The following is a 16,215-nucleotide window of genomic DNA, read 5'->3' as shown; positions in this document are numbered from 1 at the left end:
AGATATGTTTGCAATTAGTTGATTTAGACCAGTAAAACAAGTTTAAAAGAGGACGAAAGATACCAGAGTGACAATGAAGTTAAGATAAGTTATTTAAGTTATCCAATTATGCAATTTTGCATATTGTCCCGAGTTACATATCAATATATCTATAATTTTACAAGTGCGCATTTGCATAATTTTTTGTTTATAATCATACTCTTTCTTTGAATCATAATTTCCCCAATAATGTATATCATGTAGTTCAAAAGTAACAAGAAAATTATTAATTCTGGGACACTGAAAAAAAGCTATTACGGTTGAATACTTTTGGAAGTCCCTTTAATGTATTAGTCACTGCTAGCGCAATGTGAAAATAAATTTCGTCAAACAATTTTTATTGTACGCGTGTTTTACCTAATATCAGATTTAAAAAGTCAAATTGTTTTATATCATTTCGACTGCATATAAATTGTTTGATATGCTATCTTCTAGTAGACGCCCACATGCTTACAAATTTGGATTATATTAATTCTTTTTTTAAAATGCACATTGTTAGCTGATAAAAAGATGTACTTTTAAACGTTGTTGCCATGATTTTTATCACAGTCATCACAAGAGAGATTAATGTGATGAGGTCATTTACTGAAAATCCATTGTTTAAATAAAGGCAACAGTAGTAAACCGCTGTTCGAAACTCATAAATCGATAGAAAAAGCAAACACGGGTTACAAACTAAAACTGAGGGAAACGCATTAAATATAAAAGGAGAACAACGACACAACATTAAAATGTAAAAACACACAGAAACGAACTTTAAAATTTCCTGTTTATAAAGTTTAAATTTTTCGAAAAACAAAGGATTTTCTTATCCCAGGCATTGATTTCCTTAGCCGTATTTGGCACCACTTTTTGGAATTTTGGATCCTCAATGCTCTTCAACTTTGTACTTGTTTGGCTTTATAAATATTTTGATATGAGCGTCACTGATGAGTCTTATGTAGACGAAACGTGCGTCTGGCGAACTAAAGTATAATCCTGGTAACTTTGACTACTATAAGCATTAGACAAAATCCGATGAGAATAACAAATACTAGTATAACATTAAAACAAAATACATGAATTCGGGATAGAAAAGTACCGTGACACGTCTTATAGTAAAGTGAATTCACACTCAAATATAAGAGGAAACCCAAAGTTAAAGAATAATACACACAGAAACGAACTATAATATAACAATGGCCATAATATCCCTGAATTTGTACAGGACACAAAATGAGTGGTTGAACCTGGTTTTGTGGCATGCCAAACCTCCCGCTTTAATGACAATGTTAAATATAACATTAAAATGACAACATAACATTACAGGACTACAATACAAATAAATAGGAGAACATATTAGACAAAGAAAACACACAAATAATAGCTAATAAAAGGCACCAGATTTAAAATGTAATACGCAAGAGGTGCGTCTCGTCCACACAAGACTTACTATTGACGCTCAGAAACAAAAGATCGAAAGCAAAACAAGTATTTAGTTGAACAGCACTGAGGACTAAAAGTGTTAAAAAAAGTTGTGCAGAATACAGCTATAGCGTTTTGCTTGGGATAAGAACATCCTCATTATTTAGAATAATTCATACTTTTGCAAACAGTGAATTTTATAAAATGACTATATAAAAGATATACATGATAAAACTGAAGTATTTACTAATTACAGAAAAAAAAAACCCAATAACATTACATAAACCAACATAATTCAACACAAAAATACACACACCCCAGTTAGTCCAGGCATCAACGCAAAAAGTGACGTAACCTTTGAATGACTAAAACTATTTCTCAAAAATTATATTTGTACTAAATACTGATATTACATGTAATAACAATGAAAATTGCAATACTTATTGATATAAAATTTAAGGTATAAAAATCATTTACGATCTATACTGTGAAATTTTCAATTCGGCCATACTTATAAGAGCCTGGCATGGATGGAATAAGATACTAGTATAGAAATCTCCATTCTCCCTTGATATTTTATCAATCTTTATCAATATAATGACACCAAACATGCTATTTTAGGCCATGATATCTTTTGAAATAGATAAAATATAATATGTCGTAAATAAACATTACACTGGGAAAACCTTGTAATAAAATGTTTTGACTTTGATATTCGAAATACATTGAAAAGGAAAATACTGCAATATATTAAGAGTACAGTTAATAATTCCTGACAGTTTTATATCAATAAAATGTGTCTCCATCCAAAAGATTTCACAGAAACGAATAATATTTGATCTGTTAATGTTCAAATGTTTAACTTTGATATTTCTAATCTACAAAGTGAAAGCAAAGGGGTCCATGATGTTTTACGGTCATTCGAGATAATTCCATTATGATGTTTGGATTGAGTAGCTTTTCATGTGAACAAATGTTCTTACATCGTTGTGTACGCTTTTATTCCGGCTTGCTTATGTCTTACTATTGAGCTTGCATCGATAGTTGGATTTCATATGTTCGATTTCCTATCTGTGTTCAACCAAATACTTGTCTCAACTGGACACGCGGTACTTAGGGGTAAGAGTGGTAAAGACTGGTTGACTCGATATGACGTCTCCGACTAGGGACTGTAAACATATTGAAAACAAGTAAGTAAAACCAGGACAAACCTGTCGAGAAGTAAAAAATAATACTTGGTTCATACTGATCTCAAATTATAAGGTTCCACTTTGCAGGTGACGTATCTCTAGATCTTAAACACCTTTCCATTATCATTATCGTTGTATACTGCTTCTATCGTGAATATACAGTGATATTCAATCGACTGGTTTACTTATTTTTTTTCTTTCTTTTTCTCAGCCTGTATCTAACCAATAAACAGCTTGGAATAATTTCAATTTCCTCTTTTTCTTATTCTTATTAAATCAAGCAATCTACAAATATAGATTTGATAAATTATGTTAATATGCATACACTTTCTTTGTAGATGGCCGAAAACAATTACCCAAGGGATTGGCAAGATAATAAATCCATAACAAAATGCATGATGCATATGCTAAAGAAAGAAATAATGTGTGATGTGATTTTTAAAGTTGGAGCAGAACAAAGTATTGTTAAAGTGCATAAGTACATGTTGGCTAGTAGAAGTCCAGTATTCTATAATATGTTTGAAGGTGCATGTCCGGAAAAGGGAGAAGTCGTCATACCAGATGTAAATTTGGGAACATTTAAAGTCTTGCTAAAGTAAGTTTAATCTTTCGTTAAGATGATAATAAAACATATAATTGGAACATTCGTTATTATGCATTATTATTTTTCGAACAAAATAATATTTTGATTTCAGAATATTCCACTCCAATTTTTAAACCATTTAAGTATTGTCTCTTTCGAAAACTTATTTATTTCAGCTTTTGAAAAAAAAAACACCCACCAAATATTCTTTTTTTTTTTTTTTTTTTTGGTGATTTACTTTGAATATAAGGCGATGCTAGATATTCATAATTGAGACGAAACAAAACACATCTAGGTTTTGAGCAATAGACAAGCGACTAAACAGTATGCCAAGATCTGAATCTATCCAACTGTACGACACAAATAATGACGTCTTTCCTGGATCTCAACAGACACTTACACATGTGTCAGAGCTTTTATAAGACCTAACACTGACATTTATTTTAATCTTTCTTAAAACACAGGTAAACTAATTTTGATTAAAAAGTCTTCAAAAACTGAACGATATTTTTTAAACCTTTTAATCAATTTTTAGTCTTATCCTCTGCGGTACAGTATTTCAGACCACTCGCTTTCTGTCAAGTAAGGTCTGTTCAGTATATTTTCAGCCTGTTCAGTACTTGTGATTAAACTGTACACAGCATAGTTTTAATTACTAGTAACGGTATGAAAAACAACTGAACAGTACCAAATTGACTGCAAGCTAATACCCAAATCAGTTACACCGCAGTGGATAAATCTGAAAGTACCTAAATATGGTTGAATAATATATTCCTAAGAATTTTAGTGGATGTCGAGATATCAATGTGCTTTTGTAGACTAAAAATCATTGCAAATGATAGGATTACAAATATAATATGTAAGAACGCACAAAAAATTAGCACAGGAAAACACTAACTTCAATTATAAATATATTAAAGTAGATATTTCATATATAAAAAAAAGAAAAAAAAAAGTCTTTTCTGTGTTACCAGGTATATTTATTCAGATGTACTGGATCTTTCACTTGACAACATTCAAGAAGTACTTTACGTGGCAGAAAAGTACATGATATCTGCAATGAAGAATACATGTATAGCTCTGCTTTCGTCATCTGTTGAAACATCTAATGCTCCTCTAGTATTTGACGTTGCGTCCAATTTTCATCTTGATGATCTCAAAACCAAGAGCCTATATCATATTCAGTACAAGGCAGCTGAGTGTCTTAAAGCGCAAAATGCTATTAAAATGTCAAGAGAATGCATAGGAGAAATACTCAAATTAGATTCTGTAAATTGTTCCGAAACAGATATTTGCCAATTTCTTATAAAGTGGGCAGGCAATCAGTGTGAGGCAGAGCAGAATACACCGTCTGGTGAGAACATGAGGAAAATAACAGGTTCACTGCTTTATCTTGTCCGATTTCCTCTTATTGATAAAACATATTTTGCAAACGAGATTGTTCATTCTGGGTTTCTGACTTTAGAAGAGATAGTTAGTGTATTTTCTTCCCATTATGGTCAGAAAAATGAATTTTTCGCAGAGTCAGTCCGCAATGTTTGTTACCAGAAAAGTTACAGGGTTTTGCGTCATAGTAGTGTATCAAGTCCATGGATGTTATATTACAATAATCAAAAGCATGACGCTTTGAAAGTAACAGTGAATAAAAACATCGAGCTTAAGTCTGTTATATTATATGGTCCAGTGGGAAACGTATCTACCAATGACAGAGAAATTGTTATAAAAATTTTAAATGATAGTGAAAATAAATTATGTAGTCAAAAATATGAGAGTTGCATTCAGAAGTGTGATCTACAGACTGTTCTTTTGTCAGAGCCTATTCCATTTAATTCGAATGAATGTTTCACTATTATGGTAAATAGTGTAAAGTTTTCAGCATATTATGGGACCAATTGCAAGCCAGAGTGCAAAATAGATGATATAGTTGTAACATATCAACAAACGCCAAAATGTAACACTTCTACAAGTGTAGTACAAGGTCAAATTGCAGGAATAGAATTTAATGCATAACATTACTATTTTGAATTTAAGTCTCAATGATGATAGTGGCAGTCAAACTTAAAATTCACGGATCGAATAGCGGTATACTACTGTGTATTTGTCGACGTCGACTTTATAACAATAAACATAAGAAGTAACACTTGTTTTTTAACCATTGAATATTAATTATCATTTCGGAATGCTGTATATTAAACCATACCTTAAAATTGTTGAGAAACATTGAGATATGCTATAAGATATTATGCAAGATGATTCTAAAAAAAATTCAGAAAATCAATGTGTCTTGGTAAATAGTAAATGCTATCATGCATTTTGAATGCAAATGTAAGAAGTAAGATTTTTTTTATAAGACTAATCAATCTTTCATCATTTTAAAAACTCCAAAATATACGACTGATGATTCTCCATTTAACCCTTCTAAAACTCCAGCTTAGCACTTGAGATCCACCATTAAATATTTTAAAGATACTCCAAATAAACGTTTAAACACTTGGGATACGCCAGTTAACATTTCCAACACTCCGGTTTAACACTAAAGATAATTCGTTTAATCTTTAATACACTCCAGCAAATAATGGTTTCCTTTCATTTAACATTAGCAAATCGTCAGTCCTTTACACTCAGGATACAGTTCAATACAACACCCAGCAATTGATATTTAATATACTACATCATTCAACATATGTATGCTCCAGTGTGGAACACAGAGGATACTCCAAAATTAAGTACCAATCGATTGGTAAGGCCGTTGATACAAATCAGAAAAACAAATGAATGGTTTTATGAATATACATGCTACATAAATCTTTAGAGATCCAAATGTTGCAAAGCGCCCACTTTTTCATCCATGACAGATATGTTGTTATTTCAACAAATGAAGCACCAAACAAATTTCGCCTCTGTGTCTAAATCAAATTACATAAACTGATTGATACATAAATCAGGCATTGACAATTCATGATCACTAAAAATATATTCTCTCACGATTCTATCAAAGGAGAAAATCAAGTTCACCTAAATTTCAACCAAAGATGAAGAACTGTATCTTCTTCCACTGTTACGTATTGGATACCTAAATTACATAAGTGTCCATACACACAACGTTATATTGCTTGGACTTCCAAATTATCAAACAAGCCTCTTTCTAAACTATTGAAATCAATTTAATTAGCAATAAAAGCTGGGCTTCAACAAAATTTATTTTGAAACCCTTTGATTCCAACAAAACCGTCTGTTAAACTGGCATTATCAAGATGCTTGAATTCTTGATTGACAACATACAATGCATTTGTTACGTTTTGAGGACGTGTTTGTCAACCTACAACCAGTATTCCAATGGGAACCAGCTGTGTTCGATTCTTGCCGACTTTTTAATCATATTAGGCTGACCTTAAACATGTGCTTCATATCAAGAAAGTTTAAGAGCTGGCATTATCCCTTAACATCACCTTCCGCTATATAGAATAGGTCCTTTTTTATAATTTATAGTTTAAAGACTATTTGTCTCTTATATCAAATTTTAAATAAGGGATACAACAGATACAGTAAAGTCTGCCTCAGATCTAGAAGTTGACAATAAAGGTTTGATGAGAAAATGAGAGGATTTCAAGTTCCTGATCCTGAACTTTACATTTCTTTATTGCAACATTCAACCAGCGCCTATATAAAATATATATCTCCCATACCATACGATATTCAAGGGTTTACGTGCCCGATTATAAATGCCTTGGTACATGGTTGCTGCTCACAACATGCACAAGGTGAAAATTAAACCAACAGGTCCAAGTGCTGTGTTTGATATCCTCCCTTTGAAAATTTTACGGACGCCATCACGAGTTGTAGACCATTATGGATTATCAGATGACGACGGGTCTGTTCCCATAGTCGGAATCAAGATCCTGCCTAATTAGACTTATTACTGGATTGGCAATTAAACAAGCAACACGACAAATGCCACATGTGAAGCAGTATGATTACCTGCTTACTCTTAAGAAGCACCTGCTATCACCCCTGGTTTCCTATACATAACCATACTGCTTAAAGAAAATATAACCTTAACATATTCAAACGTAAGAGCAATTTATTCAGATCTAGGTCCTATAAATCCAAAATTTGAAAAATATGATTCCAATAAGTCTAATGTCTGTCCATATTAATATCTAATGTCCTCTCACTAATGACTTTGTAAATAAAATACCATCGATCGAGAGAAAAAGCGACAAAGACTCCATTTTTTTTTTTTGGGGGGGGGGGGGGGGTCTACATCATGTGTTATTAAACACATAGTTCATGCTTTTCCATTTTATATCTGCATACATACACCATGACGTGATAATGGTTAATGTTTTATCATGGTTATAGCATGCAGTCTCTGAACATCATCAAGTGGAGATGGAATTCAAATAAGACGGTCTAAACAAAAAAAATGGTGACATGCTGTTTGGCTATTGTTTGTCTTTTTGTCTTTTTTTTTTCTTCTCGCAAAGATCATGAAGATGCTGTGGATCCTTAAATCCCAATTTTTATCAACTCCAACATTCTTATGCATAAAATCTGTTCAACCATGCATCGTTTATTCATTCCACAATTGTCAAGGTTAGGCTTTGTTTGGAATTTTAAAATTCTCTTTAGTAGTTGTCTCTTTGGATTTTCGGTTTTGATCATAGGTTTACTTCTTTTGCCTCTAAATTAAGATGATAGATTGTTAATTCTTTTTTTTTTCAATATAAGCATGAGACAAATATTAATTATTGATTTCATTCAAATTGGTTTTTTTTTAAATAATTTGTAGATTTAAAATATCCTATTTTTTAAATAATGTGAAAGTAGCAGACAAGTTTAAGTCGTTTTTCGTACCAGTCAATAATGTTGATTTGGTCATGCATGTATGGTTTACCTTATAAGATGTTATAATTAAGGGAGATAAGTGAACTCTTTATTTATTTACCTTCCTCGTGTGACGAGAACAATCAGCTGAACAGGATAGAAGGTTACACTTTCAATCTATTTATTTACCATAACACAAAAGGTAATCCTGAAGTATAAAACACAACAGGTTAGAATGTATGTGAATTCAAGCAAGCTAGGATAATTATCATCGGTCATTCAATGATAATAACTATGATAATTCAAAAGGTACTTATTTGTCTACCATTGTGCTATACCTACACTTTAGGTATCAAATATATACTTTCGATTTCGATGACATTAATCTGTCGAAATTTATGATATTGTGTTTTCATTTTCACAGTGATCGTCATTGTTTTTGTCGTCATAAAACAAGAGCTAAACCACGGGTGTTATTCGGTTTATCGGGAGGACATTTAATCGAGAAGACATATGAAAGGTCAATACATATTCTAATTCAGTTAATTACACAGACAAATTGACGGCAAAATAAAACTGTCTGTCAAAATGGTTCAACATGATGATCAATATGTGAGAATATCCAGTTTTAAAAGTAAAATAGTTATTACAAAACAATAAAAGGCAGATTGCTACTCGACATTTCAATGACATAAAAAATGTAAACAAACATGATTTTTTCACAAATTCGACTAGAAAACCTACTTTAATACAAATAAGAGCATTCTATTTAAATTAATTAAATGGTTCTCATAGTTATTTTGTATAACTTAATCTGAAACTTGGTCAATAAAGAACTATTTACACAAAAATTGTTTTTTCGGATCGTAAAAGATCACGTACCGCATTTTTGAAGATCGTGAAAAGGATCGTGAAAGATCTGATGCTACGAAGACGTTCAAATTATTCTTCAATTATATCATAATTAATATTTGTTATTGGTATTGAGAAAGCTATTTAGGTCAACATCCTCAATAGGTTTAAGCTTTTCAAAATATAAATATTTTCAGAAAATGAAATGTAAAATAGTTGGTTGATTGTAGGATGAAGCTTTTTATTGTCATGTGGAGTACTCACTTATCACGAGTTATAGGATCCGTCATACAGGATTAACCTGACCCCGAATTTGCCTTATTTCATGGATGAAGATTCATTTTTGTGATCAAGTCCGTATCGCAGATTCGTTAAGCTTTAAGATAACTGTCAGCTATAAAAGGTCCCAATATGACAATGTAAGACAATTCAAACGATAAAACTAACGGGGGGCATTATATGTATAAAAAAAATGAACGAAAAACAAATAATTATGTAACACATAAACAAATAACAACAACTGAATTACAGGCTCCTGACTTTGGACAGGCACATCTATTAATAATGTGGCGGTGTTAAACATTTTAGCGGGATCCCAATCCTCCCCTTACCTGTGACAGTGGTATACTTAACAGTTCAACATAAGAACGAACTATACAATTCAATTGAAAAGGCTTAGCTCATCAGATGGACAAAAATACAATAAGCACATTAAGCGCATTTGACACCTCTAGAACACCCTTGATATTATAGACGTTCCAAAAATTAACAATCATAAGTAAAGCAGATGAGACATTACAGCATTTGCGCACTGGTATTATCTAGTCTGTAGTATATAGTTAAATCAATCCACATCTGCGTTGTATATACAGAACTTAAGAAAGTACTTTTGCACAAAATGTTGGTTATCGTTCAATCTCAAATTACTCATGAAAGATGCTGTTTTGCTGTTTGATGGATATTATTTTGGTTTAAACGTTGCATATCCATATTATTGGCTAAATAGTGTCAGTCTGCCTAAATTGCACTTGACCGATTCTCAGAGCTGAATCTTTCAGACTTATTTAGAGACGTTTTTAGTTGTTGTTTTTTTTTAATTTCGAGGTCAAGTGTTGAACAAACAAAAAAATAGCTGTAATGTTCATTCTTATCAAAATAGTAACAGGCTTCAACCAGTTGCAGGTTTATCAAATGGTAAAAGAAATACTGATTTCTGATTACTAGTAATAAGTCTGGTCAAGCATTATCTTTCACGATCAAAATAATGCGTTGCCTGATTTTTCACGATCAAGTTTGATGGATATTCAACAAATTCAAGGTTTTCATATACAAATTAATGCTTTTAAGAGAAGAACATGCCTTAATTTTACTATGCTATCAGATACACCAAAGATGAAATTTCAAATATATTACGATAAACTGAAATATGACCATTATAGGTACCAAAAGCGGGTTATTTGTAATTAATTTCATAGACATGCATTGCGCCTTTTGTTTTTTTTCATAAAGTACTGCATATTTTCTCTATTTTATTTTACAGTTATGTATGGAAGTTAAACCATTTTGACAGACATATTTTTTTTGTTCGGATTTGTTCCGCGTTTTGAAAATTAAGCGATTTCTTCAAAGATTTTGAACAAAGATGTACATTAAATGTCTTTCACGATCCGTTACCAGAACTTTCGCGATCGTCTCTCAATACTTGACCGCCGTTAGATATTCTTTCACGATCATTTCTCTCGATAAATCGAATGACGTCCGTGTAAACTCAAAGGTAATACCAATTTATACACATATAATGCAAATAAATACATCTTCATTTGGTTGTAATGTTTATGCACATTTCCAATTACTAGTAAGGGCATCCCAGGTAAGCATTCATTTTAACCTCACAGTCTCGAGTCACACGACACCCACAGTGTTTTAAAAAAGTTGGCAGATAATCATTAATTTAACATTCTTAACTCCTGTTGCTGTGTTAATCTGGCATTGGTCTCTTGATCTTGTAATTTTGTATCGAACGTATTTCGTTTGCTGAGAAATATTGTATGAAGAGCTTATGAATTTAAATACAAATAATGTCTTTCACCTGTTTGTTAAAGACACCCGAAAGAAACCAACACATGGATATTCAAACTCGTCAGAGGAAAAAATACTGACAACACCATGACTTGGTACAGGCATTTTCTTATGTAGAAAAAGGTGGATTGAACCAGATTTTAAAGCTAGCTAAACCTCTAACGTGTACGACAGTTGCTTCAAATTCCATTATATTGACAACAATGTGTGAACAAGAAAAACAGACATAATATGTAAAAATGTCAAAAACAGGGTTACAGCAGTCAACATTGTGTTATCGTCTCAATCACTATAAAAACAAATAAATGTAACTAAGCAGCACTAAAAGGCAAATTTAACAACCTCAATTGGGTTTTTTATTATACGATTTTATGTATATATATATAGAATCAACCTATAAAGGATTGAAATATTAAAAGTACCCTGACCGAATATTTACCCTGATAGACACACGGTTAGATTAATATTAAATTTGACGTAGAATCCCCCGTTCGACGACAGACAGGTAGAAATAAAATATTTTGGTCGTTCAATGTATGACGGAATGCATTATATTGTAACGATATCGCCTCGTCTTAATTATGAGTTTTGGGTTGGAACTACCTCAAGCAATAAAAACACGTCTTACGTTGACGACATTTAATAAAAGAGAGCGTAAAACAAAAAGCATGGGCGAATCCAGCCATTTTAAAAAGGGGGGTTCCTAACCCAGGACAAAAGGGGGGGGGGTCCAATTACATGTCCCCATTCAAATGCATTGATCGTCCAAAAAAGGGGGGTTCCAACCCCTGGATCCGCACCTGAAAAGGCGTTTCCGGACATCACTTTTACAAATCCGTAAAACATATATAACCGAATGAAACATATATAAAACATATATATCTGAATATATAACATCCCCCGGTCAAAAGAAAATTCCCAATGAATTTTTTGCATATGTGGAATTCAGAGCAAATCAAATAAAAATACATGATCAATTTTATAAATATATCTTTCTAACTTTCATAGTATTTAAAATTCAATAACTTTCAATATATAAAAAAAGACAAACAACTGGTATGGATAACTTTGTGGAATAAGCATATTGTTACAAATTGCAGAGTAATTCATGTATGAAGACAATATCTTGCTCGTCATAAACGTGACAGTTAAATATCATATGATATAAAATACTATAACATCACCGGAGTTCGTACTCTTATTTTGTAGCTACATTCTAAACGTGATAAAATATACACAAGTTCAAAGAGTCTCACACAAAAATTCAATATAAGACCAACTCATAATACTCTCATGCAATCAAACTTTTTTGTGAACCATACTATTCGCAGCAATACTTCTAGGTTATTTGTGATAAACATATAAAATTCACTGACAGATATTCATATATCATCAAATTTTCTTATCCCAGGCATAGATTACCTTAGCCGTAATTGGCACAACTTTTGGCAATTTTGGATCCTCAATGCTCTTCAAATTTGTACTTTTTTGGCTTTATAAATATTTTCATATGAGCGTTACTGGTGAGTCTTATGTAGACGAAACGTGCGTCTGGCGTACTAAAATATAATCCTGGTACCTTTGATAACTATTATTATACTTAGTTGTACATGTGTTTGTAATAACATACATATTTTTCTTAGATGGCAAAACCCGGAGATACAGTAGACTGGCAGGATGGCAAATCACTATCAGAATGCATGCTATACATGTTAAATAAAGAAATTATGTGTGATGTAACATTCCTTGTCGGAACAGATCAAAGTATCATCAAAGCGCACAAATACATGTTGGCAAGCCGAAGTCCAGTGTTCTATACTATGTTTGAAGGTTCTTGTCCTGAAAAAGGAGAAATCATTGTACCAGACATCAATCCAGAGATATTTAAATCTTTATTAAAGTAATATATTCACGAGAAACTCTGCCTTTAAGCATATTTTTTTTCAAACTGAATTGAAACACGCTATTCTTTTCATTATAATTTGTGTTTGGGGTTAACATTTCTAGTCCTTCAATTTCATAACTGGTATGGCCCCAGAATCGACTGATTCTAGCACCATTAATATTGATGAGTATAGACTAAAAATTTGTCTAAATTATAACTCGGATTGCTTTGATCAGTTTTCACATTACATTAAAGATAATCCTACCAACTTTAACGAGTTTGTTGAAATGGATAATGATGTTTAATTTATTCTAAAATGATAAGTTCATCATGTTACAAAGAGAATACTTATTATAACATTTTTATTTAAATATAAATAAATTTATTTTGAAAATATATATACAAAATATTTTTATCTTTTATTACCAGATGTATTTACTCAGATAAACTGGAAGTTGCTCTTGAAAATATTTCCGAAGCCCTTTACGTTGCTGAAAAATATATGGTTTCTACGATGAAAAATGAGTGCATACGTATACTATCATTCTCTGTTGAAACATCAAATGTTGCAATGGTTTTAAACATTGCGTTCCATTTTCATCTCGAGACGATTAAAGTCAAGAGCCTTCAGTATATTCAAAACCATGCAGTTGAATGCCTTATAACACCAAGTGCAATAACCATTTCAAAAGAATGTGCTGACGCTATCCTGAAATTTGATTGTATGTCATGTTCCGAAACGGATGTGTGCCGATTTCTTATAAAGTGGGCAGGTCATCAATGTGAGGTAAAGAGGAAAACAGTGTCTGGGGAAAACATGCGGGAAATAATAGGCTCAATGCTGTATTCGGTCCGGTTCCCTTTTATTGATAAAGAATATTTTGCAAAAGAGATAGCTCATTCTGGCTTGCTGACGTCGGAAGAAGTTGTGAGTGTGTTTTCTTCCCACTATGGACGGAAGAATGCGCTATTTACAGGGTCGGTCAGGCATTCAAGAGTATTCAACCAAAATTATACTGTTTTGCGTCATGGGTGTATTGCAAAAGGGTGGACACCGTACAAGGATATTGTTAATCATGATGCTTTAGATATAAAAGTTAATAAAAAAATTGAGCTGAAATCAGTGATATTATATGGTCCAGATGGCGATGTATCTAGCTCTGCAAAAAATCTGACTGTTAAGATTCTTAATGATAACGGAAATGAAATATTTAGTCAAAAATATGAGAGCTGTACTGAAAGAAAGGAATTGCAGACTGTTAGTTTATACGAACCTATCGAATTAGATGCAGAGAAATATTTTACTATCATTTTAAGTGGTTTGAAGTTTAGAGCGTACAGTGGGAAACAATGCAAACCAAACTACAGAATAGATAATACAGTTGTAACATTTCAGAACTCAAAAAATTGTAACACTACGACAACCATAGAACATGGTCAAATTGCAGGAATAGAATTCAATGTATAACATTTATATTCAAAATCATATTCTCAATATGAATGTTGACTGTTAGACCTTCATTTTTTATATTTATTTAAAATGTGGAACGATGCATTGCGTCCTCATGACAAGAACCGTACTTATATTGGATAAAAGAGTTTAATGATACACATTTAACTAATTTAATTGATATTTATTATACTGATTCCGATTTGTAGGGACGTACCTGTGTCAATGTATTACATAATGAAAGTCATTAAGATTTGAACATTACATACATGAGTCGTATTCCTTAATCAACTATTCTTATGAGGACATTGATATGGTTTCGTAGAATGCAACATATATAGCAAATCCAATTAGTTTCAGCAACTCAAGGTTGTTGCAACGTTTCATCTATGTGCTTCTGAAAATAAAAGATTTAAAGTAAAAAATAAGTACTATGTGTATTTTGAACAGTATTGTAGAAGTCCCTGAAGGTGATCACATCAGAACAATGGTATAATGTGGTTAAGAACACATAATTACAAATCCCCTACCACGTATGAGAGCTGTGAAATGGCAAAAAATAGTTTTTGTCACACAACTCCCGTAATAATGGTCAGATCAGAGTCATAGTATACTAGAGTTAACTGCACATCATGGAAATCTTTAGTATCAAGTACAAGAGCTTTATGTCAAATGGACTTACAGGAGTTGCGTTCACAAATCGGTATTGATCCAATTCTACCCCGCCGCATTTTTTCGCCTTGTACCAAGTCAGGAGCCTCTGGCCTTTGTTAGTCTTGTATTATTTTTAATTTTAGGTTCTTGTGTACAATTTGGAGTTGAGAATGGTGTTTATTATCACTTAACTAGTATACATATATATTTGTTTAGGCGCCAACTGAAGGACGCCTTCGGGTGCGGGAGTTTCTCGCTGCATTGAAGACCTGTTGGTGACCTTCTGCTGTTGTCTCTACTATTGTCGGGTTGTTGTCTTTTTGACAAATTCCACATTTCCATTCTCAATTTTACTAAACAAGAATGTGTTCATAGTATTCGAATACCACAATTGCACTATCATTTTTTACGTTCAGTTGACCGTGAAATTGGGGACAAGAGACTAATATGGCATTAAAATTATATAAAGATCATATGTTCTAAGTTTCAATTTGATAGAATTTCAAATTTATCAAAAAACTACCTTGACCAAACACTTTAACCTGAAACGGAACATTTGGACGAGCTGATGGACGCACAGACTGAAAAACATATTACCCCTAGGTGGGGCATACAAATAAAATCAAAATGACAGCATAAGACAATAACAATCAAAACCATGGAGTCAACAAAGACTCACAAAACCAAGACATTTACATCAACAGTTACAAATAACAAATAAGAAACAACACGAACTCCACTTAAAACCGGGAGTGAAATCAGATGCACCGGAAGGGTAAGCATTTCTGCACCTTATATGGCACCTGTTATTATATCTTTGTTCAGTTTGGTAATGATGGAAGGTTATTATGACTGAGGAAGAATATCAGATATGATTTCTGACACACTTTTGTCATAATGGCCAATCAGCTCATAATAGCGACAGTAACATTTTTTGTGTGAGGACCTTAGTTTGATTGATTCAAAGCACCTTTAGAGAAAGCAAATATATTTTCACTTAATAATGACTCAAAAAATGTATGAGAGCTTTCTATAAAACGGTTTCAGAGGATTTGATTTCAAACGGTTACTAAAACAAGACTGGACACACTCAACTGTCTCTCCTGTTCTACTTAGCATGAGTGCTTGTTAAAAGTCTGTTTACTACAAGGTAACAAATTAACGCATCATTATCAATGATCAATGTAAATAAAGGCAACAGTAGTATACCGCTGTTCAAAACTCATAAATCCATGGACAAGAAACAAAATCA

The 16,215-nt window shown here is 32.4% G+C and overlaps 2 protein-coding genes across 4 annotated transcripts; both read left to right on the top strand.

The window, feature by feature from the left end:
* Nucleotides 1-3,055: 3,055 nt before the first annotated feature.
* LOC134692605 (BTB/POZ domain-containing protein 6-like) lies at nt 3,056-5,226 on the top strand. Its single transcript, XM_063553064.1, has 2 exons — nt 3,056-3,228; nt 4,191-5,226. The coding sequence occupies exons 1-2, from the start codon at nt 3,056-3,058 to the stop codon at nt 5,224-5,226; spliced, it is 1,209 nt and encodes a 402-aa protein (XP_063409134.1).
* Nucleotides 5,227-8,142: 2,916 nt separating this feature from the next.
* LOC134693744 (BTB/POZ domain-containing protein 6-like) lies at nt 8,143-14,934 on the top strand. Of its 3 annotated transcripts, none has more exons than XM_063554645.1 (3): nt 8,143-8,245; nt 12,618-12,874; nt 13,289-14,934. In XM_063554645.1, the coding sequence occupies exons 2-3, from the start codon at nt 12,618-12,620 to the stop codon at nt 14,325-14,327; spliced, it is 1,296 nt and encodes a 431-aa protein (XP_063410715.1). In that variant the 5' UTR covers nt 8,143-8,245; the 3' UTR covers nt 14,328-14,934. The 3 variants fall into 3 exon arrangements, with proteins under 3 accessions (XP_063410715.1, XP_063410716.1, XP_063410714.1); XM_063554646.1 differs by having other exon boundaries at nt 8,178-8,272; XM_063554644.1 differs by having other exon boundaries at nt 8,184-8,352.
* Nucleotides 14,935-16,215: the final 1,281 nt, after the last annotated feature.

The sequence above is a fragment of the Mytilus trossulus genome, chromosome 12 (assembly GCF_036588685.1).
Source record: "Mytilus trossulus isolate FHL-02 chromosome 12, PNRI_Mtr1.1.1.hap1, whole genome shotgun sequence".
Taxonomy (NCBI): domain Eukaryota; kingdom Metazoa; phylum Mollusca; class Bivalvia; order Mytilida; family Mytilidae; genus Mytilus; species Mytilus trossulus.
This window is presented reverse-complemented; position numbering and strand designations above follow the sequence as displayed.

Excerpts from the sequence above, each read along its gene's own strand:
- LOC134692605 (XM_063553064.1), top strand. The coding sequence starts at position 3,056 with ATGTGTGATGTGATTTTTAAAGTTGGAGCAGAACAAAGTATTGTTAAA. Across the intron at positions 3,229-4,190 it reads ACATTTAAAGTCTTGCTAAA|GTATATTTATTCAGATGTAC; the intron begins GTAAGTTTAATC and ends CTGTGTTACCAG.
- LOC134693744 (XM_063554644.1), top strand. The coding sequence starts at position 8,326 with ATGATAATAACTATGATAATTCAAAAG. Across the intron at positions 8,353-12,617 it reads TAACTATGATAATTCAAAAG|ATGGCAAAACCCGGAGATAC; the intron begins GTACTTATTTGT and ends TATTTTTCTTAG. Across the intron at positions 12,875-13,288 it reads ATATTTAAATCTTTATTAAA|ATGTATTTACTCAGATAAAC; the intron begins GTAATATATTCA and ends TTTTATTACCAG.